A 26,162-nucleotide genomic window follows, 5' to 3' on the forward strand; every position below is an offset into this window, starting at 1 on the left:
TTTATATTTTTCGATTATTTTTTCCGGATTTGGATGTTACGATAACCAGTGAAGTTACAACGACACTGTGTCCGCTAATCTTTATATCTGTCATGATGTTCCCTATTTCCTCAGGATTATTAGTTCATAAGAGGTCAAGTATGAAACTTCCTGGCAGATTAAAACTGTGTGCCGCATCGAGACACGAACTCGGGACCTTTGCCTTTCGCTGGCATGCGCTCTACCGACTGAGCTACCCTAGCACGACTCACGCCTCGTCCTCACAGCTTTAATTCCGCCAGTACCTCGTCTCCTACATTCCAAACTTCACAGAAGCCCTCCTGGCGGAATTAAAGCTGTGAGGAGGGGGCGTGAGACGTGCTAGGGTAGCTCAGTCGGTAGAGCGGATGCCAGCGAAAGGCAAAGGTCCCGAGTTCGTGTCTCGATGCGGCACACAGTTTTAATCTGCCAGGAAGTTTCATAGCAGCGCACACTCTACTGTAAAGCGAAAATTTCATTCCAGGTCAAGTATGTTTCTGCAACCATTGGGCTTCCTGAACGAGTCAAAATAATTTTCGTTAAAAGCGATTAGTAAGATTTCGGATGATGTTTTACGCCTACCACTGACTTTAAAAATGTTTCTTCGCCAACTTATCGCGACCTTATTAGCTGATGGTGTCCTAATAGGCAGTAAATTATGTGGTAAAAAAAGAGACATTAGTTAAAAAAAGAAGTTTGCCTTTCATCTTTGTGCCACGATTAACAGCAAAATTTGTATACAGGAAGAAATAAACAAATAAAAATTAGTTGTCAGCCTTCCGTCGTAAAAAAATATTTGTTTCCTGCTGCTAGGAAGCGACTATGTCGAATGGGATGAGCCATCTGAAAAGTTGGAGGCAGGACTCTGCATGTGTGCTATGGGAGGAAACAATAGAAAGTAAACTGGAAGCCGGAACTCTAAAGGTAAACGCAGTCAGACAGGAAACTCCGCTTAAAACCGGTTTAAACAAAACAGAAATTTGTGAATAGATCCCTTCCGTCCCTCTACTGTTTTGTTTATCAGGAGGCTATTTTTCAGCAGTTCCGCTCCTCCCCAGAGGAAGGAAAAGGAAAAGAAAACACTCTCCGATGCTGGTGTGCGAGGATTTTTCCTCGAGTTTCTGTGGCAGTTGGAGCGAGACGACAGGCATACAACCAGGCACGTGCTGACGCAGCCCGCTCTGGTACGAGAGGCCGGGGCGCACTCCTGTAACACAGTAACGAGAGCTCAATTTGGAGGCAGTCGGGAGTCCGTCATGGACTTTAATTCGGTTATCAGCCTTGACGGCTGCCTTGATGCCTCATTTGTGTTTTAAACAGCAGATCTGCGTCAGAAATCATCATTTGCATTAAACGTGTGCCAAAGGTAAATCGCTTTACGTGCGACAGAACAGTGGTTCCCCAAACGAGCAGCGCATGTTGCTTTTTCCTTTTTTTAAATTTTTTTTTCCAACAGTCGTATTTCCTTGAATGTGGATTCAGTCACACGTAAAACACGATTTTCATTATAACTACTCGAGTGGAAACTGCCACGGCTTAGTCAGTGTGTTTCTAGTGACAGGCGAAATAAGCAATTGAGACATTCGCATCTGCTCTGCATTGGGTCGCTTCCAACCCAATATTTATTCGGGAGTTGGTCGAGCAGATAATACGGCACAACAAAATATTGGATCACTTTATTACAACCGGAAGACGAGAGAAAACTTAACCTGCAAAATATCCAAGCCCACAGTAAAGTCAGTTATATATTTATTACTGTCGCTGTACTCCTTGCACTTGACACAGTATAGAATGACAGTCTTTTCTCTGAGTGTGCAACTCACTATGATCTTCGATACGGTTCTGACTTCTAATGAAACTCATTCTATTGGATCTGAAGTAAGGCGATGTTGTCGTCGTAAGTGATGACTGCAGAGTGGATGAGCGGTGCTGCGTTCTCACCTAAGTAATCTTCCGGAAAATCCTGAGTGGATGTCTACGCTGACATCTCTAATCCTTCGCTGCTTCAGACCGCGACTGTCCTTAGTTGTGGCTGGGTCTCGCTCTTCGGACAACACCACAGTCTTAATGTCGTATTATTTAACATTCGAGCATGATAATTAATAAGTGACAGTTTACTGCTGTTTCTTTACTTTACGCCATTACTAAGAGTGATAATATCGAAACTATAATTTTTATAAAGCTAAGGAAATAATTTGGCATACAATCATAAGTGCAGGAAATTTGCCGAAGTCTTCTCTTTCGAGTCCTTTATCAATAGTGCTGCTCCGGAGAAAACCACAATACGAGGACCACTTCATGTCAGTAGTAGACTCTATATGCCAGTACGTAACTTGTGCCAACTTTTCAAAGAACAAACAGTTTTACAGATATTAGTCCAAGAGTAGCTTTGTACTTACAGGCGATAGAAAGACGTCTATTATGTGGCAAGAAAAGGACGTCCATTCTGACATTTTTTTATTGCTGACCCAGGGAAATAGACTGCACTATAGGGAGTTTTACTGTTCTAGTTTGATTCATTGCATTGTTACAAGCTGGATAGGACATCTTGCAGCACACGAGGAGGTTAATTAACCCCAGTAACCGAGCAAGGTTGCTCAGTGGTTGGCACACTGGACTCGCTTTCGCGAGGACGACGGTTCAGACCCGCGTCCGGCCACCCTGATTTAGGTTTTCCGTGATTTACCTAAATCGCTTCAGGAAAATGCCAGGATGGTACCGATGACACCGCTGTTTGGTCCCCTTCCCCGGAATCAACCAACCAACTCAACTAAGGAAGGAAAACTTTATAGGCGAACGCAACGTAAAATTACAAAGTTAAGGGACTATATAGGAACCGATATATACCATCTGATGAAAAGAATCCAGATGGCTGTTAGTAGACATTAATATGGGACATTCACCTTTATGACGGTTTTAAAACTGCTGAGGACGCTTCCAGTCATATGTCTGAATGTCTGCTGGGGAGTAGCAGCTCATTCTTCCTCAAGAACCGAAACCGAAGGATGTAGTATTGTTGAACGTTCGAGGGAAGTTGACGTTAAAACCCATCGTAAAGGTGTTCCATTGGGTCTGTCTCAGAAACGGTATTATCCGCAAACTATTGACTCGCGGACACTGTTTCATGACGGTCTACATCTATATCTTCATCGATACTCTGCAATTCACGTTTAAGTGCCTGGCAGAGAGTTCATCGAAGCACCTTCACAATTCTCTACTATTCCAGTCTCGAATAGTGGCAGAAAAAACGAGCAACTATATCTCTCCGTGCGAGGTCTGATTTTCCTTATTTTATTATGGCGATCGTTTCTTCCTATGTAGGGCGGCGTCTACAAAATATTCTAGCATTCGGAGGAGAAAGTTGGTGATTGAAATTTCGTGAGAAGATTCTACAACAACAAAAACGCCTTTGTGTTAATGGTGTCCCCCCCAAATCATGTATCGTGTCAGTAACACTCTCTCTCCTATTTCGCGATAGTACAAAACGTGCTGCTCTTCTTTGAACTTTTTCGATGTACTGCGTCAATCGCATCTGTTGAGGATCCCATAATGCGCAGCAGTATTCCAAAAGAGGACGGACAAGCGTAGCAGATCTGTTAAAACTTGTAAATGTCCTGCCAATGAAACTCAGTCTTTGGTTAGCGTTCCCCACAACATTTTCTGTGTTCTTTCCAACGTAAGTTGTTCGTAATTCTAATTCCTAGGTGTTTAATTGAATATACGGCCTTCAGATTTGACTGATTTATCGTGTAACCCAAGTTTAACGCATTCCTTTTAGCACTCACGTGGATGAGTGAGTATTGTTGTGATTATAAAAACAATGACCATTCCAGAACTGTTCCTTCTACTCTACGCAGCACATCATGGCATAAAACGTATTCATACCCCTCCGCACTTTACGTCTTCTTAACCGGAATAACTGGTCTTACCTGCTCCACGAGAAACACCCCACTACCGTAACACTTCCCGCTCGACTGTATTTCACCTCCGGAAACAAACATGATAACACGTACCATTCTACAGGCATTAGCCAAATCCCAACCCTTCCATCGGACTGCCACAGTGCATACCGTCATCCATAATCACTCGTTTCCAGTCATTCATTGTCCAGTGCCGTCTGCCGTTACACCATCTCAAGCGTCGTTCATCGAGGACTGAAGACATGTATATGTGATAAGGAGCTGCTGGAGCATTGAACCTCTTTGCTTTTATCTCCCTGTGCACCGTCACTTTGCTGGCTGTGCTTTTGAACTCAGGGATGTTCTCTTCCGCCGGTTTCACTCTAATTTTACAACCACCCTCCTCAGTGCTCGACGGTCCCTGTTCGTCAGTTACAGGAGATCTGCCTGTTGTCCGTTTGGCTGTTGTTGTTCCTTCGGTGTCCCACTTTACAGTCAGGTCACCATCAGTCGAAATGGGAAGATTTAGAAGGGCTGATGTATCCCCAATGGTTTTGTTGCTCAGACGACATCCAGTGACTCGCCCACCGCCGAAGCGGATCAGTTCCACTTTCTATAGGTGTCACCGTATACTTCGCATTAGATAGTGAATAAGATGTACGAGTTGTAGGCACTGTTGCAGTGAAATGTAAAGAGAATTTTATTAGTTCTATCAAACAAGCTGTTTATAAACTACCTCCCGAGGCTGCGGAAGAGGTTAGGAGGGAAGCTTGTTGTGTGTTGACTGTGGCCCGTCCACCAAAGTGTAACATTACAGCAGTAGAGGCGGCTGCTTTACGTTCACTTAGAATGGATCCTGATATTGTTATTTTACCTGCGGACAAGGGTAACGCCACCGTTTTGTTGAACAAGCACGATTACATTCAAAAGATGCAGTGTCTACTTTCTGATTCGGCGTATCGCAAAATTGGTGCTGACCCTACCAAGAGCGTTGAGAGAAAGATAAATAACCTCCTGAAGAAAAATTCTTTGTCACAGGAGACTATCAAGAGTCTTAATTCTTACTGTGCTGTACCACCTAGATTATATGGCCTCCCTATGGTCTACAAAGAGGCTGTCCCGTTGAGGCTTATTGTTTCTAATATTGGTGCTCCGACATATCGTGTAGCTAAACATTTTGCTAGTTTGTTGAGGCCACTAGTAGGTAGGTGTGAACACCACATTAAGAACTCTGCAGATTTCTTACGTCGATTGCAGGGATTGCGTTTGAATGACTCTGATGTTTTAGTCAGTTTTCATGTGGTTTCACTTTTCACTCGCGTTCCTCTCTCTGATTCGTTGCAGCTAATTGAGGTTAAGTTTCGTGCCGAGTTAACAAATTTGTTTCGACATGTGCTGACTTTCACTTACTTTTTATTCAATGGTCAGTACTATGAACAGACTGATGGAGTTGCAATGGGAAGCCCATTGTCACCTATTGTGGCCAATTTGTTTATGGAGGACTTTGAGGAACGTGCATTGGAATCAGCGACCTTGAAACCTGCATGTTTTTTTTTTAGATATGTAGACGATACTTTGTTGTTTGGTCTCATAGTAGTGAGAATTTATACCGGTTTTTTGAACATCTGAATTCAATCCAACCGAATATTCAGTTCACTATGGAGGTGGAAAAGAATGGATGCCCTCCCTTCCTTGATGTGTTTGTCAAAAGGAAGACTGATAGTACATTGGGACATTCTGTTTATAGGAAGCCCACCCACACTGACTTGTATCTGCCAGCTGATAGTTGTCTCCATCCAGCTCAGCGTGAAGGGGTACTTCGCACCTTGGTTCACAGGGCCCACGTTATCTCAGACCCTGAAAGTTTGGCAGCTGAGCTAGCACATCTCGAAGTCACCTTTCGTCAGAATGGTTATTGTGAGAGGCAGATCAAACGTGCCTTGCGCCATCAGCCTTCTGTGCAGCGGGTGAGTGACGATAACAACGAAGTGGCACCTAAGTCTGCGGCCTTTTTGCCTTACGCAGGAAGGATTATCCAACAGGATTGTCCGTATTTTGTGGAAATATGATGTGAAATGTGTTTTTCGACCACCTTATAAGATTAAGGCCCCGTTGGCGTCCGTAAAAGATGATCTTGGTTTGCGTAAGGCTGGGGTCTATCGTATTCCTTGCAGTTGTGGCATGTCATATATTGGTCAGACAATCAGAAGTGTGGAAGACCGGTGTATTGAACATAAGCGTCACACACGCTTACAACAACCGAGCAAATCCGCTATTGCGGAACATTGCCTTCACACCGGTCATCCTATGGAATACAACAACACGGAGATTCTGGCTTGCACGTCCAGCTATTGGGACAGTGTTATTGAGGAAGCTGTTGAAATCAGACTATCAAGCAACCTTACTAACAGAGATGGTGGATTTTGTTTAAATGCTGCTTGGAATCCGGCTCTGTGTCTCATCAAAAACAGAAGGACAGAATTAGTGCTACCTCACCTGTTGATTAATAGTAACTATCGATGTTTCTGATGTTGGTTATCTTTGGTTGTGTTGGCACTTGATCTGTGTGTGGTGTCTTCCTAGTTTCTCCTCTGTGAACCGAGGTATTAAATTTGCTTGCACATTTTTTCTTCCTTGCATTTGTGCCTTGAGAATGGCAGGGTGTGCTCCTGTCGAAATATCGGCGGTGTTCGACGACGTCACCCGGCAGCAAACCCGTAAGTTATTTGAACATTCGATTCGCCGGGAAAAGTTAAGGTCTCACAGAATAGGAGCTGCTCATCTGTCCCTAAATCGTAAGAAGTCGGGGGAGGGTATTTACGGAATAGACGGGCATGTAAACTACTGAAACTTGTTTTAAATTATTGTAATAACTTGCTTCTTCAAAAATCCCAACACGAAATCATTTACTTTGGAAAGTCTAGTGGACGTTGCGACTACAGAGGCTGAACAAAAATATGGAGACACCGCTGAAACGCCTGTGCTAGCAGGACAGAGCTGATTAGGTTGTGTAAAGGGGCCAAAATAATTGCTGTCAGTTGCACTCAACATACAGACTTTATTTATCAAGATACAATACTACAACAAGGATGCAAAACACTTAAAGCCTTAATCAACCTTCCTTGATTAACTTTAGATCGGCAGTAAGCCACACTCAAATACCAAGACGCAAGGTCTAAGCAAGAAATTGAAATACAAGGTTCTACTGGAGGTTTCACACAATTTTTTTTCTAACTCTTCCGTCTAAACAGGCTGAAGACCTTAGCAATTTCATCTTAAGGAACTTGGGTGGAGGCCGCATAATAAGCAATAAGAAGAGTTTCAATCAAAATGCAGAAGGCCTTATCTTAAAACAAAAGCATAACAATCTTATGCCTTCAGGGGAAAACAGAAACATTAATTTAACAGAAATTAAAACTCGGCTGAAGGCCGCACATCAACAAATAACTAAAAACCGAATAGGGAAATTACTATGTAACACACAAGGAATGACACTCAGAAGTTTCCAAGAGTCAGCCTGGGATTGTAACACCTACTCCAGTTTAGGTGAGACATGCAGCCTGTCCAACGACTTCTTAATATGGAGGCAACCCAACCGACAGACAGCCTACCGACCAATCAACCAAATCAGTTCCGCTCCACGCAACCAGCAAACCGACCACAAGATTTCAATACACGACACACAGAATACTGGCGCACGCAACCACCAACAACACCTCAGCTGTCGAACTACACGCCGCGCTGGACAGCAACAACAAGACGAGGAAAATACACCGCCGAAAATTACGTCAACGACCAGGGCAGGTAGCCGGAACGTCAACGGCCACCAGGCAGAAGATACCGCTGGTGAACTTCCGTAACAGGGAATAAATTAAGTTAAATTTCACAGGAATCTTAGCTCACATAAATGCAGACATGTTGTTTCTCGCTGGAATGTCCCAAAAGCGACAACCAGAATCAAACGAAGAAATGCAAACAGTTGAGGCTCGATAGTAAGTTAAGTGAGGGCTGAACTTTCATGTCCAAGATCTGTGGGCGAATAACTTCGTAGCACTCGCAAGCGGCACCTCACATTCCAACAGCAACTGCACGCCGCCAGCGGCTCCAGCCCGACCCCGCGCGATGGGGCTTGCTTGCTGCTCCATGGCAACCGACCGACTGGACTGCTGGTCCGTCCGCGACTGCTGTTCCGTGGCGACTTTACTGCTGGTGCGTTTCCCACTCACTGACTACCCGACACACGACGACCCGGAAATACTATCGGTTGCTCCAGAGATGGTACGACAGTGCACTTATCGATACGCGCTGCCGATGCCACTCACGGGCAAGTAAGGCATCAAGTTAGTGACGCCAGTAAATGGAATAAGAAAACGAGGCGGAACTACCGTAATAGAAGATAACAAACAATCAATGGGATGAACTCGAGCGGTGCACGGCTCAACGGCGAGAAACGCCTGCTTGTATACAAATGCTGAAGCCAGGCAAGCTTTTAGGTTTCCGTTGTCGTGTGTGACCACCTTCGTCACCTCTGCGGTGTCCTCAGTACGTTGCAAGTGCCACTCTGTGTAGTTTTAACAGTATTATGTCGGAGCTACGTGGATTCCAACGTAGGCAAATTGTTGCTGTCCGTAAGATGCGTGCTTCCGTAGCTAAGGGAGCTTAAATTATTGATGTGTCAAGAGGCTCCGCATCGAAAGTTTACTCGTGTGCTGCATGCAGGGGAAACGACGTCACAACGCAGACGCAATTACGTGTTGAGTGATCGCGACAGACTGCCATTGACGACAACTGCAACTGAGACAACTGCTGCAAAAATCACTGCACAACTGAATATTTGCACTTGCGATACGTGTCAGCCTTACAAAAAGAGCTCCATAAGCCTTTACTTGCAGGGCGGCATGCAATTCCATAAGCACTCATCGGCGATAAAGCTGACCATAAAGAAAAACGTGATGCTGAAGCCATAAAACTCGGCCTATGGAGCAGTGGATGAACGTAATGTAGTCGGATGAGTCGATTTGTAAGGTCGCCTTAATGCCAACGATTATAATACCACTTTTGCTGACCTGGTTGGTCCCATGGTTTAATGTCTGTTCCCAGATGGTGATGCTGTGTGCCAAGAAGACAGGTCACCTACTAACACGGCTCACATCTCCCAGACCTGGTTTTGCTAGCGCGTCAGCCGGCCACCACAGTCTCCAGAACTCAATTTACCTAGCTTTTGTGGCCTACATTGGAGAGAAGGCTGCGTGGTCACTATCCCTCTCTATTATTACAGTTCCCGTATTTATACATTCCGCGACAACTGGAAGCTGTTTTGAATAGTATATGCCTTCCTAAAGCGTGTTAGGCATTGTTAGGCACGGTGGCGTACTGTGCTTTTGGTTTTTCTTTCTTTCTTTCTTTTTTTTTTTTTTTTTTTTTTTTTTTTTGCACCACTATACGTAGACTCTGGTGGGTTATGTTTGCTGCGTGACTATATAGAGGGTGAACCAGAAGCACTCTCCCCTTTCCCCATTGCATTCAGTGCACCCATGCACGAGATAGTTCTCGGTCAACTACCCGTGTAGCTGACTATCATTGTCATCGTGAAACTAACACTATCAAAAAAACACACCCAAGGTAGAACCAGGCTGTAACGAATGCAAGCTTGAAGCCAAATACTGAAGCTGATACTACTGTCTTCTGCGCCATGCACCGTGAGCGAATGGCAGTAAGCGAAGCAACGAATGCCGTCAACATTTTCAATGTTGTGAGATGTCTTGAATGCCATACAGATACAAAGTTGATTCGCACAAGAAACAGAATCACGGACAGTAACTCAGAAAGCAGCGGCGTCCATATACTAAAATATCAGACGGCATCGCTGAACATCCTCTGAAAGATTGTTGCTGGATTTCTGGTTAACCCTGTCCGTCTAGGTTGGCCGCTGTGCGCAACAGTAACGAGAGGAAGGTCGTTGAATACATGAAAATTACACTACAGTTCAAATATTATAGCCTGTTCGCTTAGAGTGTGATCAGATCAATGAAACATATGTCCAGTTAGCATTATGTTTATCGCAAACGTATGCATTTAGGAATTTAGCAGTATGTCATTGGCATACCTTTTACTTCAGCATATGTAATACTTTATTGGTAACAACAACAGATATCTGGAAGCCTATACAGCTGTCTCACCGCGCGATGTAGCGGCGCGGGCTGGGGCGCCTTGCCAAGATTCGCGCGGCTGCCTTAATCGGAGATGAGCGTGCTCCCTCGGAGATGGGTGTGTTTGTTGCCCCTAGCGAAAGTTAGTTTGATTAAGTAGTGTGTAAGCCTGGGGACCGATGACCTCTGCAGTTTGGTCCCATAAGATCTTACCACCATCGCAGCTGAATCTATAATATACAGGTGGTGTACAAATTTTACGGAAACATACTACCATACCTAATACGGTCTTGGAAAACCGTTGACAATCAAAGGACGTTACAGTCGTCTCAAAATGGACAAATACAGGTCCTGTATTTTTATTCAAGGGAACCTTATACCATTCTACCTGCAACGTAGTGACAAGATCATGTATTGATGATGAAAGTAGACAGCGATCACGCGACCTTCTCTCCAAAGCAGACAACAAAGGTTCAGTAATATCGACATCTGGTGAATTATGATGGCCAGACGAGATGTGACAATTCATCACAAAACCACTCCTGGATGAAGTGAGCTGTTTGACCAGGGTCCTACGGTCTTGGGACACAGTATCACCATTGGGGACACACATTGTACTATCGGTTGGACCTAATCAGCCACAATGGTCACATATCGTCAGCAGTAAATCTGTCTAGCAAAGCGTCCTTGGGGCCCATGGAATACAACTATATCGTTGCACACATCAACACTAAACCCCAGTCCATTTTTACCCATGGGAAGTACACTCGGACAGAGATTGGAAACAGCGTAAGATATGACTCATTCGACGAAATGGCACTCTTCCATTACTGCGTAATCCAGGTTTTGCTGTTTCGGTAGCATGTTTCCATGTTACGCGCACTTGCATAGCTGACGAATGACTTTGGAATTCCAGCTCACCCTGCAGTTTCTTGCTTCTGAAACTCTCTTCGTGCTGTTTTGGTACTGAGAGGCCTCACGAGAGTACACTCAGATATGCAGTGACTATTACAGCTGTCGTCCTCCTTGTCTGTCACGTTCAGTCGAAACACACTTCCCTCCGCGTTGTGACTTCCCGTATGATGTCTCTCGGCTTCCGCTGTATGCTGTCCGATACGGTGCCTCTTGAAATACCGAACTCATCGACCATCTTGGTAGTGGAAGCACAGACAAAACTGGAACGAACAGTTCGACAAGCGGACTCACTGAACTCGGAAGTAATGCGGTCACAACTACACAGAGCCCTGCTTTAATCACGACTTACACTTGCGACGTACTGAAAACACTGCACAGCTGGCGTCCGTTGATCAAATACAACAGCGAAACACGCAGGCTTGGTTAGCACCTGCATTTATGTAGAAGCAGGCATTTCTCGCGGTGTTTAAATTCTTTTGTCGTACCCCTGCACTTAGGAGAGAACACCTTTTGCGCAGAATAGACTTCAGTCACCGCTGTCAGTTACGAAGAGGGCTCACCATTCCGCGTGTTAGTCTCACCTGCTTTCTACGAAGTCTGTGCTAGAAGTGAGTCGTACCAAATGTCTATCAGAATCGTGAGGAAATCAAGCAGGCCCTGCTGGGTGACCACTTCTAGGGAAGCGTGTTAAATTCATACATTAGTGGTATTAAAAAGCACGTTTTCTCCACTGCCCATATGATATCCATATTACTCTGTAGTACGTGCAAGTAAAATCTTCGGTAGCAGTGAACATGATACAAGGCAAAAGGGAAATTCCTTGTCCAGTCATTAAGCACAGCTGCTTCAAAAATTTTCATTACAAACAGCGAGACAAAAATTTATATTAGTCTTCCATTAAGACAAAATTTATTTAATTATTCTCCCTTTTTAGTAAAACAGTAATGGCATTTATGTTAGATCACTGTTTCGGTAGTGTAATTTTCAGAGCAAGTGAAATAGAAGAGACTTGAAACCCTAACGGAATTGTTCGTAGATTACAGTTTCTACTCAGTACCGGAATTTTTAGAGCATGTGAAATACAAGAGTCTTGAAATAAATTGAAAAATCTCGTACCATTAGCAGTGCACGATCTTTTGTAGATAAAGTCTAAGAATTATTTATTTACGCAAAATTACTATTAAGAGCACAATCGCGCAAAAGTGTGTGTGTGTGTGTGTGTGTGTGTGTGTGTGTGTGTGTGTGTGTGTGTGTGTGTGTCTGCGTGTGTGGGTGTCTGTGCATCTGTGTGCACGCACAGATGCTCGATTCTGAACAAATTCACGCACAATGCTTATAAAATAAAGATGTATCCCAAAATCTGGAAATATTTTTAAATTAAAGAATAAATAAAAATTTAATTGGGAGTAAATAAGTCGCTGGCTGGGTCAGGCAATCGAATGACTTGCCCTGAATAGAGCGCGATCTTCCATTTACTTACATACCGTTGCATGTCACATCATATTTCTGTTAATTTACTGAAAAAAGTCTCAGAACCTTTTGTGGAGTGCGTACAGTAAGACCTTCAGTACACTAGCCATCAGATTATTTGACTTGTCGCTCTAAGGAAGTAGGCGACTGCCAGCAATATGTCTCATGGTCTTATCGTGGCGTGTTTATCTTCTGCCGTTACGTCAGACGATAGAAATGCCACTTGCCCGCGAAAGGCAAGGGTCTCGAGTTCGAGTCTCAGTCCAGCAAACAGTTTTATTCTGCCAGGAAGTTTCATATAAGCGAACACTCCGCTGCAGAGTGAAAATCTCATTCTGGATCTGTGGTGTGCGTACTACAAGACCTTCGGTACACACACCATCAGATTATTTGACTTGTCGCTCTAACGATGTAGACGGGTGTCAGCAATACGTCTCGTGGTCTTATCGTGGCGTGTTTATCTTCTGCCGTTAGGTCAGACGATAGAAATGCCACTTGTACGCTTAGAGTAGCAGATTGACGGAGACCAACTTTAAACAGAACTAGATTAATTTTCAAACACATTTATTAAAATAATGACAAGCATAAAAATAACTTAACTTGGTCCTGGATGCTATTTACAATTGACAATCTGAAGTTCCTTTGGTCATGGTACGTTAATCTTATTCTCATATATCTCTGATACTTGACAAAGTGTCTATACGTTTATCTTCATGGCTATGTACAGAAATATGATAATCTTATTAGGCGCTGACTGAAACTTAACTATTGACTAGTACAAACTAATGCAGACTGATGCAGACTAATGCAGACTGACTAATCGGAAGTCTGTACACTCGCTGTAATACCTCGCGCGTTCAGGTATCACTGCGCGAGTGTGATCTGCGAGGAGAAAAGGTTCTACGTTAGCAGCAATCTCATTGGCTGCGTTACATATTAATACGCGGATCTGCGGAAGCAGAATTTGGTCCGTCTCTAAGACAGCGCCATCTCGTAGTGCGGAGACGGACGAGTGCTGCGCCTGCGCTGTTGTGCTTTGCGGGGCGCGCTCTAGTGGGAAAGTTGTGTACGCACTGACTACGCGGAACTATGTACACAACACCTTTTATAAAACATAAAGGTAAATAAAAAATATTCACATTAAACAGGTTATCTTCGTCTGCACCAGTATCCATTACACTAAGGTTAACGAATCGCACAAAAATGACGTGTTTTCGAGGGATCGTCAGTTTGTAAGGGCTGATCGTAAAGTTCGAGACTGAGGGCATAGCTACAGCGTGTATGCGAAATAGCGCGACTCCGATGCAGGTGTATAAGCATCAACATTTAGGCCAATGACTAGTGTGGTATTCGTGTCCTACCGACACGCATACGATAAAATACGGAAACGTGAACTATGGAATCGTTATTACCAAATGCCTACAAACAGGACCAATATGCAGTTTTTCTTGCCTTGGCTGCCAAAGGACGAGCAGCGGTAGACACACATTGGATGATGAGAACTGTTTGTAGGGCACGAAAACCACCTGTTGTAAAATGAAGCGCGAAGAGGTGCTGCTGCCTGGTGACAACACACGTCCACATATCGCACATGTCGTGATGTAGAGTTACGCCAGCTCCAGTGGGAGACACTTGGGCACCCGCCCAGTAGTCCCCGTCTCTCCCCGTGCGATTATCGCGCCTACGGTCCCATGAGCAAGGCCTCAAAGGATCGCCGATACCTGTTGGACGAAGATGTGCAGCATGCATTTACGGACTTACTGATGCAGCAAGTCAAGGCGTGTTACCGAACGGTTCTCTTAAACCTGTTGCGTCGCTGAGACACTTGCCTCAGTGGTCACGGTGATTCTGAGTGATTGGCTTGCCGACGCTGGATTGCACGGCCCTTGAATGGAAACTTCTTGATCACCTGTTATATACAACGTAAGATATAATAAAAAATCATCAAATACCTGCTTCAGCTGCAAGCGGCATAATTGACTATGGTGCTTCCAAAGTGATGCTTGTGACATAGAACACAACAGGTGATTCTGATGACCCTTCTTGGCCCTGAAATGTTTAAGCTGTGGATATATGTAAATAGAATCAATACAATACTGATGGTCGTTAGTACCCAGGGGGGAAACTATATGTTCTACAAATGACGTTCGTGAAAGAGAGAATTTTACTTCAGAAATTTTATCTGTGAGCCCAACCTGGTTCAACCGGTGGAAAACCATCCCATTATGCCGAATACACTCACGGAAATCCTCATTGAAGGTAATCAAGTCATCTAGGTAGTGATAGAAGAGTTTAAATTTGATATCTGAAAAAAATACTCTCAACTTGGGAGTCGAAAAAACCTTGTTAAATTTCTACAAATTCGAACTGGTAGAAAACATTGTAACTGACTAGGGAACTTCAGACAAGTAAATCTGAGAATACAAATAGTCATGATTGAGATTCAAAGCGGTGAAGAGTTTAGCCCTACTATACCAAGAAGTGGAAGAATGTAAATCAGGCATCTGGATGGACTGTAAAAATATCTTTTTGTTTAGTGCAAGTAATCTATAACAAGCCAAACGCTACCATCCCACTTTAGAACGAGAGATGTTGGTAAGGAATATGGAGAGTAAGAAAGTCTTATAATTCTGTCATGAAGCATTTCACCCAAGACCGGCTTGAGCTGGTTCTTTTTCGATGGTTGTCTGACTGCATTAATCAGTAAGCTCAGTATCGCACTCGCCAAACGCAGGAGTCGGCAGTTATCGGTCAGCACGTCCGGATATAACTGATGTACGTTGCGCAACTGTGCGACCTGCTCAGGAGATGTATGACTATAATTAACACACTTGTGTGAATCTGTAGTTATGACGCCTTTAACCTGCATCGGCGCCTTACGAGAATTGTTAAAATTCATAGTGAAACCTGCAGCTGTCCTTTATTTTGTAAAATTTGCTAAGAGTTTCGGTCAGTGACCACTGTCAAGCTTAGGTGGCATAAACGGCAGCTAAGCTTCATAATGGTCTTTGACCTAAACTGTTAGCGAATTGTGCAAAATAAAGGACAGCTGAAGGTTTGAATTTATTTCGCGACTGAATATCCCCACCTACAAAAGTACATCAAGTTCAGAAAATAAGTTCGTATCATACCGAAGAGAAACGAAAATTGCTTTTCCCTCCAATTAAGCATAAGTCCTGGATGTTGGATAAAATGAGAATCAAGAATCACAGAAACAGCTAAGTGACGAGGTACCTCCCCTGGAACGTCCCAGTGAATGCCTGGAACCTCAATTAAAACATGAATACCGCAACAATTTTAGATTACCAGAGTTTTCCATCCTGCAGCTCGCGAGCCCAGTTCTCAATGGGGTTAATCGACGCGGTGGTTGTTACTTGTGGTACTGTTCCTCTGTACTTAATGATAATGATCTGTTACAAATAATGCAGTAAGACATATAAATGGAAGGTAACCAATAGAAAAATTAACAACTCGCTTGCGCGCCAAGGGAGTACCCGCTCTAACTTTCCCCCTCGACTTCCTGGCTCGTCAGTCAGATTTCTGTCCGATTAAAATGGTCAGGGATCCCAACTCCGTAATAGCTAAACGTCGTTCTGATATTCTTATAGTACCGTTTCCGAATCTCCTTTGGCGCCTTCACATATCCCTGTCTCCTTTTCTCTTCACGTACACATAGCGAACGGCCTACACATGTGTAGCATAGTTTGTAAGTCTGTGGTGTCTTCACAAACCATAACCTACACCTAACAATTGGATCAGTCTGTTCAAGAATATTATCTATAATCTCCGCGTCACCATACAGTAAACGTAACAACTTGACGGTGTGTCTGATATTGTGCAAGTACTATTGTAAGTGCCTTCAGTATCTTTTACTCTGCAATAGTTATTCTCCACTATTTCCTGCAATGCTCCGAACGTAAGTATTGACGGAATTCATTGAAAATGTACTGGCCCACTTTCTGTGCAAAAATAGTGCATTAAATGGCCTGTAAATTTTGGATATAGTGACTTATTGGACTGTTGGCCTCCTCAGGCCACAATTTCCACCTTGCTCCTGTAAATCAGCTAGGAATCGCAGCAGTTGCTGTATCTGTGCTAAAATATTGACCGACAGCTTTCTAGTCGGTTATAGCTTTCCAAGTAAAGAACTAGGTAGCTTAGCAAACATCTACCGGCACTCGCCGTTCGTTACGCAGGCTTGAGGGCTGTCTACAACTCGCCGATCGATCTGACTGCAATACTGAATTTCCCTTCCAGAAGCTTCCGAGCTCTTTGCTTCTAATCTCCCTCCTGCACTTTGAGTAGGCAAGCATTTCCTCAATGCGTTCAGAGATGTCACAAGCTTGTCCCTGTAACTGGCCTATTTGTTTACTCAGTTGGCCGCTCCCTTCGACACAAAGCAAATCACGCGACCTATTCACGTAATGCATTATTCGGACATTCAAACGCCTCAATTGCGTGCAGGATGGCTCACCAACCTAAAAAACTGAAACAGCAGAGTCTGTTACAGTTGATTCAATAATGGCGACGAGCTCACTCTCCTGATTGGGATGCGACGTTGTTACAACAGAGTGACGCAATACTTCCTTCACCATACGCTCTTGCTTGGCTACACACCCAAGGGGCTCACTGCCCCTGATACTACCATGTCTCTCTCAGGTCGCTCATTCTCTCGTCACCTATCCTGTAACAATCAAAATGTATCGTAAAAATCGGTTTTATTAGCGATTAATAATAATAAACCACATAATCTGAAGCAAACACGATCTGGACCACTGTGTAGCAGAACGACAGGTGAGCGAAATGACTCGTTAGATTACGTGAGTTACCTTACACAATATTTATGGGAAAATAGTTTCTTGATAGTGGTTCAATTAGGACTGAAATAAAATCGGGCCCATTAAAAACAAATTTTGAAATAAGCAGTCTTCACAACCAGTTTTGTTCGAGTTACAACTGACACAGCGAACGTTCAAACATAATTCACTCAGCAATTATTCTGATACCAAAACTGCCCCCGAAAGCTCCTCGCGAGTAGCGGGTAGGCACTGCACAACTGCTGGTGATCTAGCTGTCGTGTCCCTAATCAAATGTTCAAATGTGTGTAAATTCCTAAGGGAACAAACTGCTGAGGTCATCGGTTCCTAGACTCACACAGTACTTAAACTATGCCAAGAACAACACACACATCCATGACCCAGGAAGCACTCGAACCACCGGCAAGGGGCTGCGCAATCCGTGACATGGCGCCGCAAACCGGGCTGCCACTCCTAATCCCACCACACTCAATAACATTCCCAACTTGAGCGGCAGTCGTGGTTGGTGCTCCTGACCTGCTGCAATTACGTGCCTGACTGCCGGTTCCGTGTCGTTGCATCTCGCCCGGCTCAAGAGACTCACGCGTGTCGTCCTGCATTCCGTCGACCCAGCTCAGCTACGCCCTCTATATGTCTCGGTCGTGTTGCTAGATGTAGCCGCCAGGAAATTCAAACGCCACGCTGGCACCAGCGGAACCACGCCGGGTCGGTCACGGCCCATCTTTCATCCCCCCCAAACATTTCAGTGGGCGGCTATTTCTTGATTTGTGACACAAGTGGATAATAGGTTCGTCAACTGTCAATCAAACCACAGTTTTCACAAAAACAATCAATGCCAACTGAACAGCTCTAGAATGCATATTGTATAAAAAGCTTGGTGAAAGGTCTCCTCACTTTTCTGCTTTGCTTTTCACAACAGTCTCAAGGAAGGAAACGTTCCATTGACAGTGCCGTCATTACAGACGGAGCACAAGCTCGTATTACGAAGGGATGTGGAGGGCAATGGGCCGTACCCCTTGAGAAGCACCATCCAGGCATTCGTCAGGAGCGATGAAGAGAAATCCCGAGAAACCTAAATCTGGATGATTGGATGGCGATTTGAAGCCTCCAGAATGTGAATCCACCGTGCTCACCACTGCGCCACATTGATCGCTAGGTAAACACTCTCAACTGAAGGAAAGTAAAACTGAGGTTGAAAACGACTTCAGAATGCATGACGTAGTTCAAATTGGTTCAAATGGCACTGAGCACTATGGGACTCAACTGCTGAGGTCATTAGTCCCCTAGAACGTAGAACTAGTTAAACCTAACTAACCTAAAGACATCACAAATATCCATGCCCGAGGCAGGATTCGAACCTGCGACCGTAGCGGTCTTGCGGTTCCGGACTGCAGCGCCTTTAACCGCACGGCCACTTCGGCCGGCTGCATGATGAAGTATATGAAGTCAATAGCCCCTTCCGAGAGTATAAAAACATTCAATTTCATTAAAAATTGCCATGCATTTCTTAAAAATACGTGATTCCCCAAGTGTGAGAAAGAGAAGGAGCAATATACAATTGCTATACCACACAATCAGAACTGAAAAAGTCCGAAAACAGGTTAACAGTGCATAACATTGTTAACCTACGTCGATTCCAAAATCAGTCAGTAATACAATGCTAAACTGTAGGTAATATTTTATCTACATTATGAAACCAAATCACAGAATTAGTCATACATATATCTGCTTCAGTTCAAGTGGACTCTTCAGTTTTCCTGTAACGTAACTTATTAGAAAAATTATCAACAATATTGGTGAAAGTTACTATCGATCACAGACTTACAAAGGTTCATACCACCATCACAAACCACAAAGTATGAAAAATCCTTTATCTAATTTGTGATAAAAGACAACAAATATTGTACTGGTCTGAGGGTTCTTCACTAGCAGATGATTGAAGCAAACTTTTATTGAAAATTTTTTGTAGTTATCATATAGAAATGTTACAGTCATAACTATTTTCTGTAGCTAACAAATGTATTCAATATAAAATTGCTGCTCGAGCTGGATCCATCGGTTCATAAATTAACTTGCATAATGAGGCTGCCAGAAGGGTCACTACACAAAATTACACTCACCATGGAACTAATAATTAATTGCGTGTTTGCAATTTCTTTTAGTTTGCTAAACCACATTCATCCACGCACACACACACACGAAACGAAGAAAATCCCATAGCTTACAAGACTGAATACATACTGCGAGACAAAAGAAAAGCTATGGAGAGAAGTAAAAGAATACAGGCAATATCTGTGGCTGGCCCATCACAGCAACAAAAAGGCTGGGTCAAAGACTCCACAAAACACTAAAATCTCCAGCCATAAAGACTAGGCCAAGGTCTAGACTATACAAAACGTTAAAACCCTCTCCGTTCTCGCTTCGACATCAGCTAAAATAGAGGACATATCGCCACCGACATTCGCTTTTCCCTCTAGTCGCAATATGAAAAGCACTCAATAAAAATGTGGCACACAGTGTTGCACGCTGCAGGCATTACAGACCAGGGGATCCATTTAAGGAGATAGGAAGCAATATGCTAGGGGACAGTACTCACTTCGGAGATAGGTCAGGATCACCTCGTCCCAATAAATTACCGGCAAGAGGTTCGCCATGGCTGTCTTGCTTGCTTCGTCAACTGCAGCTGATTGTTACTGCCAGCCATTCCACGATATCTGACGCAACATTGAAATAACAGTCTGCAGCAGAACGATTCACTGTGTGACGTCATGTTCCCTGCAGGCGTCGATAAAGGCTCAAAATTGTCAGATGCAGCAGAGTGATACTTGCTTCCCAACCTTGAAGAAAGTACAAATTGTCATGGATTAGCTCGGCAAGTTTCTCGGGTTCATGTGCTGCAATGATTGTGGCTACTAAGGTATACAGAACTGAAGAGAAACTGCTCGCCCTGAAGAGCCTCACTGGATGGAGTGCCTCCAGAATCGCGGGAGTACAGCACTCAATACAATGTACTCATGTGGATGGCCAGTATCCTTAAGATTCGGTCGAGGTACACGGACTAACCATGGGAGTCCCACTGTTTGGAGCCATCAGCGTACTCAACTTTAAGTCCTTGATTCTTATCTAAAATATTAAATACATAGACTGACACGTAAAATCTGGAGTTCAATATCGCTGATAAGACGTCAAGTCTAAAATAATTCTGGACTTCCATTGGAACCGGGGTGAAGATCTGGTAAGAACTGTGTGTAAAATTGCAAAACTAGGCAGGCCTGCTTTCGTACATGCTATTTTAACTGCCGCAGATGTACACTTTTGACGCTCTTTGAAATGTTGCACTGTAAACGTGTTCTTCATTAATCATCTTTCAACTGTGAGACACCGTCTCGCAGATAATTTACATGAGGGCTAATTTTACATTAAGTCTGATAGGTCGCGCAGTTAAGTCCACAATGATAATCCAATGAAGCTTTGCACACATGTATTATGCAGCGCCTCTAGAATGCGCTTTGAACAGTTCACGTCGCACTTTTCAGTTTTGAGCGCACATTGAGCACATAAATGTGCCTGGAGTAATAAGAGTCTCCCACCAAGTGTGAGGTGCGTGCTGAGGGGTGCCGCCTGATTTCATGCACTCCACATACCATAACTGTCACGTGTAACTGACAAAGTGCGGCAGTAGTGCAGGAACTGTGAAGTTGGACGTACAGACTTTCATAATTCAGTCGCTCAGGGAAGGAACCGAATGTCAACAAATGATGCTGTCCAGCGAGTAGGCCAGGTGATACGAGAAAATCGTGTACATCTATATCTACATACATATTCCGCAAGCTGCCGTTGGGTGCACAGCTGTAGGAACACTGTATGACTGCAACTCATTTCCTTTTCTGCTCCACTCGCACACAGAACGAGGGAGAAACGGCGGTCTACTAGCCTCCATAGGAGTCCTAAGTTCTCTGATCATAGCACTCAAAGACGACACGTTCGTGTACACCACAGTTTCATCCAGTATACAGCTGTTATTTTCTACTTACCCTGTTCGTCAGATCATTTATGTACATAAAGAATAAGAGAAGTCCTATTACTCTCCATAGAGCAAATCAAGCGATGAGGATTTTTGCTAGCACTTACTGTGTTTCCTCGCGGCAATCAATGTTAGGGTGCACATTGCAAAGTTTTCGATGGGAAATATTTAATCACGGAAGGTGTTTGACCACTGACCACACAGCTCGGACTTGGCTCCCTCTGATTATGATCTCTTTGTTTTTTAGTATTTGGGCACAGACAACGAGCTCCACACCAACCTAGAGAATTGGTGGAAAGCACAGGCCGCTACTTATATGTTGGTTCAAATGGCTCTGAGCACTATGCGACTTAACGTCTGAGGTCATCAGTCCCCTAGAACTTAGAATCAATTAAACCTAACTAACATCCATGCCCGAGGCAGGATTCGAACCTGCGAACGTAGCGGTCACCCGGCTCCAGACTGCAGAGCCTAGATGCTCAAACCGCACGGCCACTCCGGCCGGCTTAGATGTTGGACAGTCGGTGCAGTGCTACGATAAAATGTCGTAGTCAGAGGGGTGACTATGTAGAGAAGTAGCTAGGGTGTGTCTAAGAAGTACGACGTTTTGAAGTTTCGTTGTAGTTTCCATTTCGCGACTGACCGGACCTCGAAAAACAAGTAGTACTCGTACGGCAGCCGTTTATTGAGAGTGCTGGTGCTCAGAGCTGCGTGTGTGTTTGGCTGTGGGCAGAGCCGCCGCACGCGGTCTTCCTGGAGGTGGACGGGCGGCGGCTGGACCCCGGCAACGTGTTCCTGCCGGTGCTGGAGGGCTCGGCGCTCGCCGTGGGCTGCGTGGCCGAGGGCGGAGAGCCGCCGCCGCGCCTCTCGTGGCGGCTGGCGCTCGCCGGGCAGCCGGACGCGCAGGCGCAGCCGCAACAGCACCAGCACGGCGCCGTGCCCCTGCTGAGCACGCAGCCCGCCGCGCCGCTGCCCGCCGCGGCCCACGTGCTGCGCTCCGAGGCACGGCTGGCGCGGCTGCTGCGCGCGCACCACAACGCCAGCGTCGCGTGCCTCGTGCAGCACCCCGCGCTGCCGCAGCCCGCGCTACAGGTCTCGCTGCTGCTCGACGTCCAGTGTGAGTACCACCTGCGGTCCGCTGTAACTCTACCACAACAGACGGGGAGTACACGAGGGCGCAAACTGATGTTGACTAGGGAGTCTCCCCATCTCACACCCCTCAGATTTATAGGTAAGAGAGCCCAGTGGACAAAAGCTGAACACAGATCAAGCATGAAAACAGGAAGAAGTACTGGACTGTAACAAAAATAAAAAAGCAAAATAGAAACAGTGAACGGTCTAAGGACAAGAGGTACAATATGAAGCCAACCTAAATAGAAATCGTGTCGTGCTTAAGTGTTTACGGTTGTAGGCTATGCCGCAGGGGACCCCGTGCATACGTCCCTCTGCCATTGTTTTTTTCGCTATTCGTTTCATTCAGATTTGTGTCTGTGCCGTGGTGTAACGTCCGTTTACAACGGCGAGGTGTAAGTAGGGGCCTATATTGACAGTACAAAGGAAGTGGCTTTCGAATGGGAACCGGAAACGTTTGATGACAAGGCAAGAAGTCAACTGAATCCTGCACCGGAAAACAGGTCTGGTGTGTCATGTACGGCACTAGTGACAGTACGTGTGTCATATGATAGGAATCTCTTATCGCACCTAATTTGTACGACTGGTAAGTCAGTAGATATGCGTCCTTGCCCGATATAGGCGTTCGTGTGAATGAGAATGTTATGGAAATTATGGAAATATAATAGTTTGCCACATAAGCTGCAACAAATCAACGCAACAGTTTCACACTCACACAGTTCCTCTGTGCTCTGTCGAAACACATGTTTTAAACGTTTTTGAAGTTGTGTTCCGTTTTGGAAGTTGACTCTTGAATTCCTTTGTTGTGACGTAATTAACAACCGTTCATTTGTTGTTTTAATTTGTGTGAGACGTCTACGTGGTATGTCGCTTGTTCTCACTATTCGTCACATTTGCTGGCGATGGTAACGCATTGTTAGCATATGACTCAAATTATATAACCAATGGATAGCATGACAACTGCCAAGACTGAACGAGAACAAGAATTCGAATGTTTACAGTGTTCTGAAAAAAAAAAGGCACGAGAAAGTTTTCAATACGGCTCGCTTATTTGGCAGTCCATCCCAGTGGCCAGCTGCCTACGAAACCACTGCTGCGTCAAGCTGTTCTTTATTGCACTTTTTGTTCTTGGTCCGCTCAGCGTTTCTATTTTGCTCTTTTTCACTGTTCAATAAACCCTCTTCCTATTTTCAAGATACATCTGTGTTCGGTTTTTGACGGGTTATCCACGGGCCATCTTACCACTAAATCTGATGAGGGTACGACGGGGAGTTTCCCTTGTGTGATTTGATGATGATAGTCCAGTTCGTCCACACTTCATCAATTTCCTTACCTTGCTTCTTCTCCATCGGTCGCGGGCTCTAAGGCTTATGCAGTACACGGGGCACAGTAATATGGAAAGTGCGTAGGTTTAAATGCTAAGCGCAATGAAAATCATGAAGTGTTAGAAAGCGACCTAACTTCGCCTTATTTCTCCAATCCCAAAATTAACAAAACGATATCTGTAGCCAGTCTATCAGTAATATTCATAATAAGATTAGCAGTCATTAATCATTAGTTCCCAAGCTCCGCAAAAGTAACAAAGTACTTCACACGAAATTCGAGTTCACACGAAATTGCACAAATAAGTTTTCCGAATGAACTCTATTAATTCCGTGTTTACGCAGAGTTTCGCTTCACGCAGTAGTTCACTTGTTATCACCTTGGATACCAAGGCAATTTTTCAGTAAACTGTTCCGTGATTAAATGAGGTCAGGCTTTATACAAAGATTCATACATTACCTCCTCGGAAACCGATCGTAGATTCCTTGTGAGTTACCTTACCAGTTTGGTGGCTGCCCTCTCAGGACCCTCTTGGGACTGATCTGCCCTTACTGTCAATAAGCACTAACAGTAATTAAAATTTATAGTTAGTATTTCCTGATGAACTGAATGATACCGATATTATTGTTCACGAGTTCTCAGTGCAAGTAACGTAACCAGTACGATTGGCGCTATACATTAATGTTTACACAGTAAATATGAATAATACAAAACTCTCTTCTTGGCACCCATTGTTGTAGGTGAAGCCTCACTCTCTCTCTCTCTCTCTCTCTCTCTCTGATCTAGAACGATACGGCTGTTGCTCACCCGCTCGTTCTCACGTAATATGACAGTCTGCCGCATTGTTCGATGAGTCCGCCCTGTGATCCTACCTACTCGCTTACGTCCCGTAGAAAATCTTCTTATATTGTGATTAAAACATAACAACAAAAATGTAATAAGCGTGGCAGCGATATGGCAGTAATGCCACACCGTCTCCATTGTGCTGCGTCCGTCTTCCTTCGACCCCATGCCCTTCACTTTCTTGTTGTTGTGACTTAGCAAGACAGCCAAGCCACTAGGAGGTGAAGCCGAAAGGCACGCGTTTAAACTCACGCAGGCTGGCGTGAGGTCTGGAACAGTTAAAGGATTTTAGTCTAGCAAATAAAGTACGTAGCTGTTGGAATACTTAACTTTAATCCATAATTGGTGAACATCGGTCTGACGGTACATGCATCACAAGATAAATAGCAAATGATAATGGCACCTTGCTAGGTCGTAGCAAATGACGTAGCTGAAGGCTATGCCAACTATCGTCTCGGTCAATGAGAGCGTAATTTGTCAGTGAACCATCGCTAGCAAAGTCGGCTGTACAACTGGGCGAGTGCTAGGAAGTCTCTCTAGACCTGCCGTGTGGCGGCGCTCGGTCTTCAATCACTGACAGTGGCGACACGCGGGTCCGACGTATACTAACGGACCGCGGCCGATTTAAAGGCTACCACCTAGCAAGTGTGGTGTCTGGCGGTGACACCACACTTGTACTTTGCATCTCTTGCTTAATCTGTTGCTAGCTTCGTCCCTTTTTAGCCTTTCGTACAACAGTCGGTAAAAACGTAACCCCTATACCAGTTGTTCTCAACCGGGGATTAATTACCTCCTGAGAGGTGAATTATAAGTTTCTGAGAACTAAAACTTAAAGTCTCCATTTGTGTTTCGATCACGAAAGTAAATTATTTTTTAAAAGAATATTGCCATTATCACTATTTCGTAAGGAGATGATTATGCAAGTTACCAGTGATTACGTTTCTGTCAAATACTACCATTAACACATCACGTAACATGGTGGACGCTGTAGCTTCTGGAACAAATGTGTCAAAATAGTCTTCCTCAAATAGTCCACCCATTACACAAATACTTTTTACTTTCGACCTTGCGTCCAAACCTGAGACAGATACAGTCCATATGCTTAAAAATCTCATGATAATGCCTCCTACGAGTTGTAAATAGTTCCTGAGGATAGACTCCATTTTTATTTCGCAACAATAAATTAATTAAATGATAACACAACAGAAACTGTAGGTGCCACTACACAGCTGTAGGGCTTACACAGTATTGCTATTGTTGCGGCTGTGGTCTGACTCACAGCATTGGCAGCATCAATTCTTCTAATTTCTGGCAATTCACCTATCGAGTGATTAACAGACTATAGGTCTAAGTACAGTGAACACAATTTAATTAAGTTGATTCTAAGAGGAAGTGCAGGATGTGGGTGACGCAAGTATCGCTACAGAGAGGTGTGGTGCTGAGAAAACAAGTCTTGTAGCAAGTCTCCATCCTCAACGTGGATTGTTAGCTTTCTTATCTGACGAGTGACTGTGGAAAGCACCCGTGATGAAATGAGAATTGCTTGATCATTATATAAAAAAAAAGCACTCCA

General features: G+C 44.3%; 1 protein-coding gene across 1 annotated transcript in view; it reads left to right on the forward strand.

Moving 5' to 3' along the window:
• LOC126455748 (hemicentin-2-like) overlaps positions 1-26,162 on the forward strand; it is a 408,606-nt gene that overhangs the window by 177,945 nt on the left and 204,499 nt on the right. Inside the window, exons 4-5 of the mRNA XM_050091516.1 lie at positions 22,026-22,185; positions 22,243-22,409. Of these exons, the coding sequence (XP_049947473.1) occupies positions 22,026-22,185; positions 22,243-22,409 (327 nt within the window). The remainder of the gene's footprint in view (positions 1-22,025; positions 22,186-22,242; positions 22,410-26,162) is intronic.

Source organism: Schistocerca serialis, chromosome 2 (genome assembly GCF_023864345.2).
Source record: "Schistocerca serialis cubense isolate TAMUIC-IGC-003099 chromosome 2, iqSchSeri2.2, whole genome shotgun sequence".
In the NCBI taxonomy this organism is placed as follows: Eukaryota; Metazoa; Arthropoda; class Insecta; order Orthoptera; family Acrididae; genus Schistocerca; species Schistocerca serialis.